This window comes from Penicillium hispanicum (genome assembly GCF_028827665.1).
Source record: "Penicillium hispanicum strain IBT 35686 chromosome Unknown utg000003l_segment0_segment0, whole genome shotgun sequence".
In the NCBI taxonomy this organism is placed as follows: domain Eukaryota; kingdom Fungi; phylum Ascomycota; class Eurotiomycetes; order Eurotiales; family Aspergillaceae; genus Penicillium; species Penicillium hispanicum.
The window spans coordinates 1,062,903-1,077,743 of record NW_026623195.1 but is presented as its reverse complement, the minus strand read 5'-3'; the positions used below and the strand labels follow the sequence as shown (position 1 = coordinate 1,077,743).

General features: G+C 53.4%; 5 protein-coding genes across 5 annotated transcripts; 2 read left to right on the top strand and 3 right to left on the bottom strand.

Annotated features, from left to right (window-relative positions):
• Positions 1-858: 858 nt before the first annotated feature.
• N7459_002808 (phosphotransferase family protein) lies at positions 859-2,775 on the bottom strand (the record flags this gene model as incomplete). Its single annotated transcript, XM_056941993.1, has 6 exons — positions 859-1,682; positions 1,734-2,142; positions 2,192-2,343; positions 2,396-2,496; positions 2,553-2,592; positions 2,643-2,775. 6 exons carry the CDS (start codon positions 2,773-2,775, stop codon positions 859-861), a joined length of 1,659 nt encoding a protein of 552 aa, XP_056801876.1.
• A 1,254-nt stretch (positions 2,776-4,029) lies between these two features.
• On the bottom strand, positions 4,030-4,702 carry nut2 (mediator complex subunit NUT2; the record flags this gene model as incomplete). The annotated part of the gene is made up of 3 exons (XM_056941992.1): positions 4,030-4,402; positions 4,517-4,613; positions 4,672-4,702. The coding sequence occupies 3 exons, from the start codon at positions 4,700-4,702 to the stop codon at positions 4,030-4,032; spliced, it is 501 nt and encodes a 166-aa protein (XP_056801875.1).
• A 419-nt stretch (positions 4,703-5,121) lies between these two features.
• Positions 5,122-8,270, bottom strand: N7459_002806 (putative serine/threonine protein kinase; the record flags this gene model as incomplete). The annotated part of the gene is made up of 3 exons (XM_056941991.1): positions 5,122-7,161; positions 7,212-7,309; positions 7,364-8,270. 3 exons carry the CDS (start codon positions 8,268-8,270, stop codon positions 5,122-5,124), a joined length of 3,045 nt encoding a protein of 1,014 aa, XP_056801874.1.
• Positions 8,271-10,194: 1,924 nt separating this feature from the next.
• On the top strand, positions 10,195-12,300 carry N7459_002805 (uncharacterized protein; the record flags this gene model as incomplete). Its single annotated transcript, XM_056941990.1, has 1 exon — positions 10,195-12,300. The coding sequence occupies one exon, from the start codon at positions 10,195-10,197 to the stop codon at positions 12,298-12,300; it is 2,106 nt and encodes a 701-aa protein (XP_056801873.1).
• Positions 12,301-13,267: 967 nt separating this feature from the next.
• N7459_002804 (ankyrin repeat domain-containing protein) lies at positions 13,268-14,708 on the top strand (the record flags this gene model as incomplete). Its single annotated transcript, XM_056941989.1, has 2 exons — positions 13,268-13,361; positions 13,411-14,708. The coding sequence occupies 2 exons, from the start codon at positions 13,268-13,270 to the stop codon at positions 14,706-14,708; spliced, it is 1,392 nt and encodes a 463-aa protein (XP_056801872.1).
• Between the last annotated feature and the right edge of the window lie 133 nt (positions 14,709-14,841).

Here is a 14,841-nt window from a genome sequence, read left to right as displayed (position 1 = left end):
TTTGGACGGATTGGGAGAAAGGCGGATCGTGAGTGGCCGGGGCCGTGTGTACCCCGGACGGCGCAGAGGGCGCGATCGGGGGGAGGCGCCCGCCACCACTGTGTATCGACCGCTCGTCCAGTAGGAGTTGCTCGAGGGATGGGCGCAGGATTCGATCCCTGCACTGGGGGGTGATGATTGGTGGTGGTAGCGGTGTGACGGGGATGGATGATTGGATGAGTTGTCGATCACGATCATGTCTGCGTACATTTCCATCCTGCTGGTCTCCTCTGGTGCGCCATCCTCATCCCGTCCCTCTGGACAACTACCGAGTCATCCGGAAAATGAAATGTCTCCCCACGAGTGGGTCAAGGGGAAAAGACAGACGATTTAGCTTTCTTTGACGCCCGACGCAACCTCGACGCCGGGAAAAGCAGGAGGTCGAGTCAGGGAGCTGGGCCGCGCCCCGATCCACCTTTCTCCTTCGCAGACGATGCGCTAAGCCAAGAATCGATCCCTGGAATTTCCGGGGAAGCACTGCGCTGCCCCAGATTCCTTCAATCCAAGACTCTCTACACACGTCCCAGCGATGGACTGCGCTGTAACCTGCTAAGCGGACCCCACACTCGCTTCGTTCAATGAACTTCGACTCCCCCATCCTCTCCAGCGACACCGGATTACCGGAACCTGTCTAGCGTGCGTGTTTCCACAAAACCTTCGCAGAACTGGAAGGATGCGTCCAGGAATACGATTAATATTCAAGGAGCGAGCTACACTTCCCACCAGGGACCATACTATGGGGCGTGGAACCGTGGTCGCTCTCGAGATCTGTCATTTCCCCGAGATGGATGCCAACCCAAATAAAACAGCGCGGCATTGTCATTGGTAAGGCCAGACTTTCGCATGGAGTTCCCTCTCATGCTTGTTGGTCGCTAATCCTACAAACTCACGGTGGAAGTGAGTATTCAGTTCCTGGGCACGCTCATAGTACTCCTGTCGGACCATCCCGCCTAATGGGATCAGCCCTTCATCCTGCAGCTGGTGCATAATCGTGGAGATCCCTTCGATGAGCTCCATCTCATTCTGATGCTGTAGCAATTCCTCCTCTGTGAAATGGACTGGACATGGACCCCCACCATGGTTGATCTCATCCCAACGGGCAACTGCCACGATCAAGGCATTGCGGAGAGAGAAAAGATCCTCCCTGTCCCAACAGCCAGGCACTAAAGAAACAAGATCGGTCAGAATAGTCAGCGTAGGATCACTGAGGATCTTCCGGCGTAAAGGATCCGCTTTCTTGATCGCGTTATAGTAAAAATCCAAGAGAGTTTCCTCGTGCGCACGCTCGCTTGTTTCCGCTTTGGCCGAAATCTCGAGCATCGGGGGATAAGACCGCTGGAGAGACGGGGGAGAAGCCGAAGCCAGTTGCCAGTCGATAATACAGGTGATCCGGTTCGTCTCTGGATCAACGAATATATTGTCAAGATGCAAGTCCGGGTGTGAAATTCTGTTCGGTTGCTCGCAAACCAAAGCAGAGGCATGGTGTATGAGTTCCATGTAGCGCGTGAGAAGTGAAATATAATCGTCTGGCGTTTCAGGGTGTTCCGATGATCTGTGAAAATTCATTCTGGGTTTCGCGTGTGATGCTGCCCATTCAAGCTCATTCTTTCCCACGGCCGTAGCGTAGTCAGCGATGCTGTTCCCTGAAATAATTTAGCCTGTAATCAAGAAATGATATCGTCCGTAAGACGTACATGGACCCCTGTCGAGTTTCTTTGTGGCCCTTTCTCCTTCCCAAAATTTGGGATTAGCAGAAGGACCTATCACAAAGGAAGACAGTTGGTCATTCAGACCAGTTGTGGACACCGAGCCCGACTCGACTATTGAATTAAGTGCCTCGTATATCAGTGACCTTGACTTGAGATCTGACTCATAGTAGATGCATCCATGCTTTCGAAGGGAAACAGATGCGAGTTTCTTTTCCACATCCACTATTTGATTCACTATCTCCAGCTGGGTTGCCATTGATAGGTTACCCCAGACTCTGCCTAGCGGTTGGCCTGTAGCTTTCTCTTCAATAATATATTCAGCACCTACAGCATTAGCTGCATCGGCTGACCACTCATATACGCGAGGGATAGGAATGCCTATGATTTCGCGTAGCTTTAGACCAATTAGCTCAGTAGTCTCGAGGCAAATGAAGCTCACATACAGAGTGGCGTGTTGCAACTTCTGATGCGGTCGTGGAAAAAGCAGGTCCCGCATTCGGATTCGGCAGCCGGGCAACGATTTCGCAGCCATTGCTTAGGGTCAAGAGAAATGCTTTGTTGAATTGCCCTTCGACACACTTGAGTAACTTTATGCCTGTATTCAAAGATCAGCCGCCAAACATCAAAGGTATATTTATTATGCTTACATTTTGCTCCGTCATTGCCTGTGGCTTTGATAGATCTGTCTAGGAGAGCCTGTAGATTGAATTTCCGGCAACGCATCGCAAGCTTTTCGGGATCTTCGCTCCTAGGGACGTTAGCTGGCTCCAAATACCCCGGACAACAACATACAGCCACCTATACCGCTCGTACTGGTACAAGTCAACCTCCTCGATAGGTAGCTCTGCCAGCAAGATCAGTCATTAGATTGAATGCTTCAGTAAGGGATATTACCTGATCCATCCTCCATAGCTTTCCAAAGAGGTACTGCTGACGATTGCATCTTCTGAATCTTTGGCAGATAGCAAACATGCAGAAAGAGCGAGGAATGAAGGCGAGCTTTGCGGAACATTTGTGAGGGATTCATTGTTGTAAGGTGCATTGCAGTGTTTACGACTCTAATAATGGACATGACGTGACGTGATGACATGACGGGGGTAATCACTCAGGAAAAAAGGTATTTCCGCTGCTCGCCGAGCTATGAATTGCAGGAGACTATAGAAGTCTGCTGTGTCCTTCGTGGAAAGTATTTGTCACTATGCCGCCGAAGGCTTCCAAGGTTGTATACCAAAAATAAAACCAACCTACCTATGTATTTTCCACGACCAAGAATTAGAGGCAACGAAACTTTGACTGATCGATTTTATGTTATCTTAGCTACTTTCCTGGCTCAATGCTATCCTAGCTTTGACTTACATGCGTCCCTTTCCGAAGAGCCTCTTGTTGACGAGCTTGCTGGGTAGACAGGATGTGACTTGACTAAAGCCACGGTTTGGCCCAATGCTGCTTAGTTTGGACCAGGTCATGTACATATTTGATCCCTCATAAACTGATCATGGATGAGAACTCGGTGGCTTCATGTGCTCCGATTGTGGACCGTGCATCTGGGCTTCCATTTCCAGCCTCCACGCTGCCTGGTCACAGCGCGGGGATTGATCCTGTGCCCCGCTTGAAACATAGTATCCATATCCTTATTAAGTATGGCATCAAGGTGCATTTAAATGTCAGTGCTGATGAAATCCCGAGTTTTCGACTCCATGCAATATGTAGGTTTCTAGGTAGTAGTATGTTCTCCGAAAGCGCCTCGCTAGCAAATGCCAAACAAAGAAAAGAAAGCATAGACCGCCCAACTCCAGGCCAAGCGACTCGTAGGACCCGTGAACCCCCGGGCGCTCTAATTCCCAGTTCCCAAACACCGTGAGGTTGCGTTGCAATGGTCCATCACCCTGGGAGAAAAACACCGAGGAACATAGGCCTCTCCGAGGCCCTCCGTGGCCCCCAGGGTACATGCGCCCTGGCATGCTCGTAAAGTCACCAAAAGGGGCCAGATGAATCAGTCCTAGTCCCCATCCTAAAAAGCAAATTCCCAAACTCCGAGGAACCAAATCCTGCATCCCTCGGCAGACACCATAGTGAAACCGAGCCCCTGCCCCCTAAAGCGGGTATTCCCAGACACCCCCCCCCCCCCCAAAGCTGACCCGAGGACCCTACGCAGGGCCCAGGGGGCATGTAGCGGATATAGCTAGACCGGAGTGCAGTGCACTGCAGCGCAGCGGCGATCCTGATCATCGAGTGCCTTACCCACCACACACAGGCAAGGCAAGCAGGTCAGTCATACCATTTACGGCCGCTGCGCTGCACCGTTTACCGCCTCTGTCGCGCCCCCCGTCGCCGCAATAACTCGATCCACCTCGCCGCGGCACTCGGGCATCGCGCTGCGCATCTCGCGTGCCAGCACGTCCCGGAACCCGGCAAACGCCTCCCGCTTCCCCTTCAGATCCTGGTTCCCGCGCTGCACGAGCTCGACGAACTCGCGGGTGTAGATGTCCGGGTTGCGCGCCGCGTCGACGTAGTCGATGATCTCGGGTGGCAACTGGATACTGGATAGCGGTGGGTTGGAGGGGTCGGCGCCGACACTGGAGTCGGTGGATTGGTCCGTAGGTGGGAGGGTGGTGTCTTTGGAGAGGGTTGAGAGGGCGAGGGTGAGGGTTTTGCTGTTGCGGAGGGTGTCGGGTTAGCTTCTTTCGCAGCTGGACATGCCACACAGGTCTCGTGTTCTACTCGGCCCATTGGGAAGGAGGAGGGGAGGGGGCTTGTTGATCACGTACATTTTCCGGACGAGCTCTTGCTGTGTCTCCGGGCCTAGGTAGCCGTGGACGGCGGATTGGATCTCGAAGAGCTGCTGGATGACGTCTTTGAGGTCGTCTGTGGTCTGGGGTTAGACCTGGAGCATAGCATTCTCATTTTGGATTGCGCTGCTCACCATCGACCGTTTTGAGCATTACCGGGGCCATAATTGCATGGATGTGCAGTGGTCGATGCGCAACTGGGATGCGCGCAATGAAGGTTTCGGAGAGGCGGGGAAGGCGGTGTGGCGGAGCCGCAATGCAGTCCGCAATGGAACGGAGTACAGCAGTGGTGCTGAACGCAGTACGAGGGAGATGCGGTGAAGATCTGATACATCCGTCGGTTTTACGTAGGCAGGTAGCTGCCAAGGTTGGAAAGGACCCCCAATTCGGGTTGAACATCGTTCATTGGAAACACTCGCGACACCTATGGTGGAGCTAGACCGACACCCAAATAGCCCGGTATGCTCAAGATGCCTCTGGTCTATATATGCATCATCACATCGCCAGAAATCATACATCCAAGGTCTCTCCCTGGCACTAAGCACGCTAAATCTGCAACAATCAAAACATCGGCCCAGGCCTCTCTAGACTTCCCGCGTTCTCAGCTTGGGGTATTTGGGGATCTCGATCTCCGTCTCCATCTCCAACCCGGAAAGGCTGGGGAACCGCCGGCTGAAGTTTGCCTCCCAGTCCTCTCCGGGACTGGTTGGGGTTGCCTGGACTGATGGCCTGCGATCATAGCCGGCACTGGTGCTGGTGCTAGGTCGGGAGGCATCCTGTCCACCTACTCGGAGATTCTTGGGCTTGGGCGGCGCTGCGGGCCGGGACGCCGGCCGTGTCCCAGACGAGTACCCCGTGGAACTTGAGGTGACCGACTGTGGGAGGCCTGCAGGGGCGCTGGCTCCTTCTCGGCGGTCTGGGAGAGGCATGGGCTCTTCGCGGGCGCCGTAGATGGGACCAGGGGTGCGGGAGATGGGCGCTGCTACGCCCGTAGTGGGGGATCGTATGTCATTCTGCTTTGCCTGCAAAGCAGTGGGGGAGTCGGTGTAATGCCCATAACCAGTGGCTGTCTTGGGGGCGGCAGGTTGTTTGTTGGACTCGCCGAGCAATGTCTGCACTCGGGTCTGGATTGCTCGAGGTCCAACTACTCTACCTCCCCCTTCATTGTCAGCGACCCTGCGCCGATACTCTGCCGCGGCATTGGCCACCCGCTTCTCCTCCTGAGAGAGGCGGCGGCGCTCCAGCTCGCGGCGCATTTCAGGGGAAATGTCGTCCCGCTCCTCAATGTCATCTAAATCAGTATCTTCATACGGCGACAGTCGCTCATTGGGCGCGTTCGAGGTCTCTGGGTCACCGATAAGAGTCTCTTCTTGCGGAGGGAATTCTTCCACCGAGGGAGTTGGAGGCTTGTCCTGGTTGCTGCTTTCAAACCGGCGGAAAGCATCACCAAATCGCCCCGCAAACAAGGTCTTACTTCCAGACAGTGATAGGGTCGACAGGCTGCTCCGCTTAGCATGCTTGGATCCACCACTGGAGCGTTTTTCACGCTTGCGATTACTCTCTTCCTCCTCCTTCGCTCGCAGATAGTCCATGTCAGAGGAGATATTGGCCCGGTCATAGTCTCGATCCACCTCAGTGCGGATCGGTCTTAATGGGGCGCCACCCTCATATTGCATGCGAGAAAGTTCCATCGATGATCGCGAAGTCTCCGAATCATGCGGCAAGTCATAGCGAGCTCCTGACTGTACAGATACTGGGCGAGCCTTGGCAACAGCAGACTTGGACCGTCCTACGGGGTCGCTCAGTTCTAGGCCAGAAGGTCGTCGCAGGGTCTCCATAGAAGGCCGCGCAGAGTTTGACTGGTTAGAAAGCCGGTCAGATGACAGCCGTGGGCTTGCCTCCGGCCTCAAGCCTGGCGCAGGCGATGGTGCCTGGGTTGTTTTGTGTTCATCATCCGACGGTGGGAAGCGGTAGATGGGGCGATTGGACAGCTTCTGCTCCTGCAAGCGAGGTGTTTGCGAGGGCGAAGTCATGGTTCCCGTAGAGACCATTGCAGGCCGCTTCGGAGTGGGTTGGTACAGTGGAGCCGACTGCCCAACTTCCTGGGGATAGGATCGCACAGGCGATGCCTGTGAGCGCCGATGGATAGCCGCATCTTGTCGCTCAGGCGAAGGCTGCCGCGGAGCAAAAGCTTCGTCGGCCAAAGCATTGGTAAGCCTTTTTGAAAGATCTTCATCTTCCGCTTTGGCCTCTTTCACTGTTGGTTCGAAATCGAACTTGTCACCCTTTTCATGCAATATGTCAAACTGATCCAAGGTTGGGAAGCGGTTCGATAGTTCGTCGGCAGTCTTCCTTGCCCGAGCAGCACCTCCATCAAGAGCGGCGAATGGGTCATTGGTTGACGTCTTAGAGGCACCGCGGAGGGGCGAAGGACTCGGCTTCGCAGAGCTATGAGATGACTGAGGTTTCCCGGGCCGTCCTCTTCGCATGGGCGCAATCTCAGGGATAATCTGCGTCTCCTGGATTGGAGGCGAGAACACAGCTCCCACTGCGGGAGCTTCTGTCGGCGTTGGAGGCAGTTCTTGGAACTTCCGCGCTTCGGAGACAGAGCGGTTGGAGTAGATCTATCCCAGGTCAGTATTTTACCACAAAGTCGCAACAAGATACAACAGACATCTCTAATCGGAACTTCTTTTCCTTGCATTTGGCACACTTCGCGCACGACCTCATATATATTTGGCCGTTTTTGCGGATTCTCCTTGAGCATCGATGCTGTTCGGAACTAATAAGCCAATAGTTATTCAAGGTTTGAAGGTTGTAACCTACCGATGAGCATCTTCAACCGATCCGAGAATTGCGGGTATGCGGGGTACTTGAAGCTGGCGTTGAGGATGGCCATGTGACCAACTTCTTCAAAGGGGGTTGTATAGTAGCACAATTTGTACAGGAGCACACCAAGGGCCCAAATATCGCTCTTCTCGTCAATCGGCTGTTTCCGGTACACATCGATCATCTCTGGGCTACGATACTGCAGTGTTGTGTGTCGCTGCACATCATCTTCAATCAACCGACCTTCGGCGGCCGAGGTAGCTGCTGGACGAGGAGGAGCTGATGATCCAAAGTCACATAGCTTATAGCAAGACGAGCCCGCGGAGTGCGAGATCAGGACGTTCTCCACCTTCAGATCGCGATGCAGCAGAGGTGGTTTGAGATAATGCATGCAGGCGACTCCCTCGGCCACATCAGAGAAGATCTTGATAATCTCCGGCTCCCTCAACCGGTTCTGAAGCCGGGTGTTCATGAAGTCAATCAGACCGCCGCCGCCGCAGAACTCCATGAGCAGGAAGACCTCGTACCCGCCTCCGCGCAGCTGGGAGGCATGCGAATCGATGTACTTGACGATATGCCGGTGACCCTTGAGCTTCTTCATGGTCTCCACCTCGGTGCGCATGTTGGCCAGGGCCGACTTATCGGGCACCGCGACCCGCTTCAGCACCGCGGTCTCCGAGCCATTGACGGGCTGCGACAGTCGCACGACGTAGACATGGGCGAAGCCACCTTCAGACAGGTATTTATCGACCACGACGCGGTGGCTGCCCACCTGAACCTTGGTGCCGGGGAGGAAGGTCCCCGCGGGGGCTGTGACGGCGGCGACCGGATTGTACGCGGGGAATTGGCGAGACGGCGCGGACTGGCCGTGGTAGGCCTGGGAAGCGGATTGGAAGGAGGACATGGTGTAGGAATCGCCCTTGAAGGGCAAGGGGAGATGACGAGCCTGCGGGCTATGGACGCGGCATAGGAGGGAGAAGGGGAGATGGATGCCTGCGATGGGGCCAAGAGGACAGGTTGGCGGGGAGGCGGAGAATGACGGGGTAGTGCCTGACTACCGCGAAGCAAAAGCAGACAGGAGAGCCTCTCTCCACCAGAAAGCACCAGAAAGAACGGACGAGAGATGAGGAGGAGAGAGAACGCTGGGAATCTCCAGCGAAGTACGATCCAATCACCGGCTGCGGGTCACGTTGCGGGTTCGTGTGGTACTGCTGGGCGCTCCCGCTGCTTGATATAATTGTCGTTCCCCCTACGATTTCTACCTCGTGTCCTGTCTGCGGCCCTTCGCTGCGCTAACTGACCATGATCAGCCTTTGCCCTGTGTGGGCCGTGACACATGTTTCTTGTTGAGGGACCAACTGTCCCGATCAGGGTCCGCATGGCTCGATCATGGGACATCATTGTACTATACGGAGTTGGGTTGGCGGCCGGACATGAGGCCGACGGTGGCTGCTTGTCACTTTATGAGCTCTCTTCCCTGATTCAGATTATTGACGGCTGACATGTCTACGATACTACGCTCCATGCCACCTTGAGTATCCTGCTCCAACGCCTTCCTCGAGTATACATATATCGTATCGGACCCACTGCATTCGCACTATCTTCCCCCAACCCCTTGACCGCAATGTCGACACACTTGCCAGTCCTCCATCTGCGGCGCTATACTCTTTACTGTTATTGGGTTCCAAGGTGCCAAGGCCCGGGAATGTCATACTGTGATGCAGCCCCTTGTGGTCATAGGAGTGTTTTAGAGGACTCGGAGCAGCCTGCGAGACACGAGGGCGGAGTATTTGGAACGGAGCAAAGCTTATAGGCATGGTCGCATCGCCTGCAGCATGCTCATGTACTGAGGAGTAGTATAAAGTCTATATTCTCCTTATGCCGTAGATCTTTGCTATTGATGATGATCTCTGCAGGCTGTGAAAACTGATGCCTCAGGCCATGACACGCCGGGATCTGGATCACGTAAGCGGACGTGTGCTATCCCTCAAACGGAAAAACCACAACAAACATTTTTTTACCTCAGGATCGATATTCATTGGCTTCATCGCTCGTCTCGCAAGCAAGAAGGAAACTCATAGATATTGTAGTCTTGATATCGAGTTGTCAGCCTAGCTGAGAATGGCACATAAACTGGAATTATGTATCAAGCCGTAAGGTATAGCCCTGATTGGCATCCCTTGATGCTGTGCCACTGGGGCCAACCTGTCCAGTGGCAGTAAGGCTCGCGATCGCGTGGCCATCGAGGAATTCGACACTGCGACGAATATCTAATCTGCACCGAGCAGGAATCTGAAGATGCCGACGGTGATGAGGCCACTTGGATTGGACGCGCCCATTTGTTTTGCTGTGTGTGATGGCCACGTCTTCTCTGCATGGAGCCGCCGATCCGTTAGCGGCTCCCACTTCTCCTAAACAACCGCCCGCCCCGTAGCGACACATTTGGCTTTCCTCTCCGTCTCGTTCCCGATTTTCTTTTCCCTCTATTGTTCGTGTTGGGAGCTGGAGTTCTTGATCCTTTTGAACTCGTGGGTATCTTCAACCCGGATTTGACCCGGTGTACCCCCCCGGCGCACTGAGTGGCCTAGGGCCTCAGTGCAGATCTTTTGTCTCTGAACATGACCTGGCCATCGACTCGAATTTGCGCCGAGAACCCGTCCAACTAGACTGGACCAGGCCATTTAATCAAAACACGAGAGACACGACGGACGGGAAAATAATCCGGTGAAGCGGTGCGAACCTACTGGCCTCGGTTTTAGCATTCCGATTACTCGCGCCGTTATTGTCGCTCGCACGATCCCATAACCTGACGTGCGCCTCCGATCGCGATGGATGGGCCACCACCTCCTCCGCCGCCACACGGCGAGAACCCCCATACGACCGAGGGCGAGTATCGCAAGTCCTCCGACTTGCCGCCTGGAAACTACGATATCTTTATCGTCCCGCCTCACTCCGCTGGCTCGGGCTTTCTCTATCTTCCATCCTTACAATGCCACCGGAACAGCTTCATCGCAGGAGCCGCGAGTACATTCTTGGTGGTCTTGATTTGGTCTTTCATTTCACCGGCTGTCATGACCTGGTACGTTGCCACCGTATCGAACGGCAATGGGATGGGAATGGCTGTGGTGGCACTTGGAGTGGGCGTGGCTGGCTGGGCCTTTGGCATGTCCCAGTCACAGCCACAGGGTGACAAGTCCAATGGCAACAACGGTAATGGCAAGGGTGGTGGAAAACGATTTGGCGGTGGCTTTTCTGGAGGACCCGACGCAGGTGGGCCAAACGCCTCTAGTCAGTCGTCTAATACCAATTATGGGGGTGGTGCGAACTTTGGCAATGGGCCTGGACAGCAACAGTATGGAGGTGGCGGTGGACAGCACCAACAACAACAGCAAGGGAACTTTGGTGGAGGAGCAAACCATGGCCACCAGTACGCCGGCAATCAGCGCGAGGACAGCTCTGAGCCTCCTCCGAAGACGGAAAAGAATCATGGACCCAACGGGGCCGAATGGGACCGCACTCGAGAGGAGACGAAGCGCAAGGAAGAGCTACGTCGGAAGATGGAGGAATTCAAACGCAAGCGTGAGGCAGAAGCCAAGGAGAAGGAGAGGAAGCGCGAGCGAGAAGCAATGGAAAAGGAATTGAAAGAGCGCCGCGAACAGCTTGAGCGCGAAATGGCGGCAGCGAAGGCGGCAGCGGAGAAAGAGGCTCGCGATCGCATGGAGAAAGAAGCTGCCGAAGCCCGCGCAAAGCAAGAAAAGGCAGCAGCAGAGGCAAAAGCTGAAGCTGAACGACTTGCGACAGAGGCGAAGGCTGAAGCTGAACGACTTGCGGCAGAGGCGAAGGCTGAAGCTGAACGAATCGCGGCAGAAGCAAAGGCGAAGGCAGCAAAAGAAGCGGCAGAGAAGGAGGCCGCAGAGAAAGCAGCAGCTCAGAAGGAGGCCATGGCCAAGTTTGCTGCTCTCAAAGAAGCGGCCACCAAAAGATATGCCGAGAAGAAAGCCCAGGAGGCGAAGAAGGAGAAAGAGACTGCCAGCAGGCCTGCCAGCACTGCAAGCGCACCTCGCACGCCTTCGCCAAAGAAACCCCCCTTTCCAACAGCCAGGACCACCATCGAAGAGGATGATGCGTACTCCTTTCGACCCTACGATCGTCCACGGCGGCCTTACGGTGGGGCATCAGGTTCTTCGGCATATTCCGAGTCATCCTATGCACCATCTCAATCGACAGCTCGCACTACGCCCCCACCTTCCCATCGTGGAACATACTCAACCAAGGATCCTGATAAGATTGTGATACACGGAGTTTACCAGTTCAACAATGCCTTCATGAAGACTCCCGTGGCCCAACTCGTGTCTGGCCAGGGCATGGTGACTGAGGGTCTGGTGCTGCGGATGACAACAGAGGGACTGTTCATCGACGACGACCTACGCGGAGTCGGACAGCGTGAATGGGACGTCAAGGCATGGACACTGAAGCTGGCTGAGGTTTGGTGCCCCCAGATGAGCGCCCCGCCAGCTCCCAAGTCTGCTGGCTCCAGCAACCCCTTCTCATTCCGTCGCGGTGGCTCCGCGCACTCGGTACCCACTAACGAGGAGTCTGACGCCTTCGTCGTCAATCTGCTCAAGGTCTGCAAAAACACCTGCCGTTTGGTCTCACCGAGTACTAGCTTTGCCCGCAGCGCTGCGGCGAGCGGCATGGACGGTGGATCTGTTCGTCCACCCCAGGCTGAGTTTCGCGGTCTCCATGTCCTCCGCGCCAGTCTACGTGACCAGGAGGGCAAAAAGTACGTCTTCGTCTTGCAAGACACTGAAGCCTGGAAGGTCGCCATCGGCCTCCAGCGTCTCCGTGGCGGCGCTCTTGTCCGCGCTCTGGGTGTTTCTGCTCTCCCCGTCCCCGACTGCAAGAGCATTCTCGGGGGACTGGGCTATATTTGAGAAATAGGACGATTATTGGGTTGCTTCGTGACAGACGCTTTGATCTTGTAAAGGAGGATGGATCACAGTTTTGCCATGTTCCAGATTTAGCGATTGCCTTTTGTGCTTCTGGACCCTGCACTTTCATTTCTCATTAGCGGCGGAGTTTGCTGCATCCTCTCTTCTCTATGGTATATTCACTCATTCGCATTTAGCCATTGCCCCACACTTTTTGAGATTCCCCCCATGCGTTTGTTGTTGAATAATTTTGCTTTCTTTCTTTTAACTTGCGGTGGTATCAGCAGCGGCCTCGACAATGAAGCACAGCGATTATATGATAGGTATAGGGCGAGCTCTGTAGCCATACATGGTTATATTGGAAGGTCCTGTTAATTATTAGGCTGGTATATATAAGTTGTGTAAATTGACAACTATTATTTTCTCTTGCCTCTTCAAGGCGTGGTCCTTTGATCTAATCGGATCCTTTCTTTTCTTGCAAAACCTATCAGACAGCGGTGGTTCCAAACCCTTTCTGACTATACAAGAAAAAAAAAATAGTCAATATACTAAAAAAAAAAACTGCAGTAGGTCTATTAAGTTATCTTCCGATAGTGAACTCCTTGGCTGAGGGATATCCTACTTAGGGTGTTGAATGAAGACTTTGCTGCTGAGAAAGGCCCAAATTAGCAATGCTCCATTCCCGGTGTCTAGATAAGCGGTACTTTGGACACCGAGCAACTATTGCTCAGGTGGCGTAAATACCTTATCAGACGGGTGTGTTTGGGCTAGTCTCCCGGGAAACTCGGCCTAGTTTTGCTTCTAAGGATCAAAAATAGCTGCCGGTAGACTATTTTCTGCAACCTCACCCGTTTGCAAGCGTTCACACTGAGTCATAAGATAAATAGCTTGCCCAAGTGCCGCCGCCCTTGCTACTTTTAAAACACACCTTCAAGGAAACCAGGGAAGGGAAGAAAAGATTCCGCCACACATGCGGGTTCCTATTGAGATCTTGCGACAGGTCCTGTCGGATGCTGTTGACATTCTACCGATTCGCGATTTGATGAGAATAAGACTTGTCAACAGTATGTTTTAATTGGGGTCTGCGCAGTCGATACTAAAATTTATAAATAGCCTTTTTCGCTGATGAGATTTCGAATTTGATCGACCAAAAACCTCGCAAACTCCTACGTTCCAGGATACAACTTCACCCCTACAAGAAATGTATGTGGTCATCTATCGTCTGCGAGATGCTTGATCTCCAAGTCGATAAAGACACAATCGAAGAACAAGCCAAGGGCAAGGAAGAGCTTATTGACAAATTGATTGATGCATGGCTATGCGGCTCAGAGCACGAGGAGCCTGCTATGGTCGATCCTGACCGCTATGAGGATTGTATGAACTGGTTGTGGAGCAGCTTCCTGTGGGAACGTCGCATAAGCTTCGAGCCTATTGAAGAAACTCTGCAGCTGGCACTTGCCACGAGTGCTATTGTCAGAGATGACTGCACGGAATTACAGTCCTTGATAAACCAAGGCGTCGTTCTGGCCCACATGAGTTATCGCTTCGGCATTACTCCGCTTGCTATCGCGGCCAAGCAAGGGAGTTCCAATGTGATCAAGATCCTGGTGGCAAATGGGTGCGGAATATCTTGTGAGATGGGAGCTTCATTGTGGCCCCAGAGGACAAATATCCTATCTGTGGCTGCTATCAGCGGGAACATAGAGGCCCTCAAGTTGTGGATTGAGCACTTCCGGCAGACCGGTTGGAGCTTTTCTGTGCATGTTCGACCAGCAATCCGAGCGGCAGCACGGTCTGGAAAAGCCTATATGATGGAGTTTCTCGTGAACGAGTGTGGAAACGAGTGCTATAGGAACAGGGGTGAATTTCCATGGCTTGAGTTGCTTACACAAGCGGTGATATCTGGAAACTTGGATACCGTGGAATACATCCTTGGCCGAGAAGAACTGAAAATTGAAAGCTCCAGGGGTCTTAAGGGAGTTCTGCTCACGGCTTTGCAGGTGACTCCATTCAGAAAGAGAACCCGGATTATTGAGCTCATATCTGCTCACGGAGTTGACGTCAATGAGTCATTTGATGGACGACGAGAAACACCTTTTCAAATTACAATCAAAAAGAAGGACTCGGAGTCCGCGGTAAGTCTTCTGAGGCAGGGCGCAAATGTGCCAGATGAATCCATAGTTCCCGCATTTCTTCTGGCTTCCCAGCAAAACTCCTGTGCTCTTGCTGAGCTACTACTGGAAAGGGTCAGTGAAAAAATTTATATCTGGAAGGGAAGTGGCTACGTTGTTAAGCAAGGAAAGCGATCGTTGAGTAGTATAGAAAACATCATGATTCAACTAGGATGGGACAGCGAGGAGGTAACCGAGGCACACATCGATTACTATATGGTACAGCATCCATTACAATGAGAAATGGGATATTATTTCATTCAAACTTCTTCCTCCGCTTTTATGATCAACCTGGTGGATGTGACTGTCTATCCAAAGAATAATACTACACCAACGAGCCATCTACTCTTGCGGATTGATCAGCCTTGCGGAT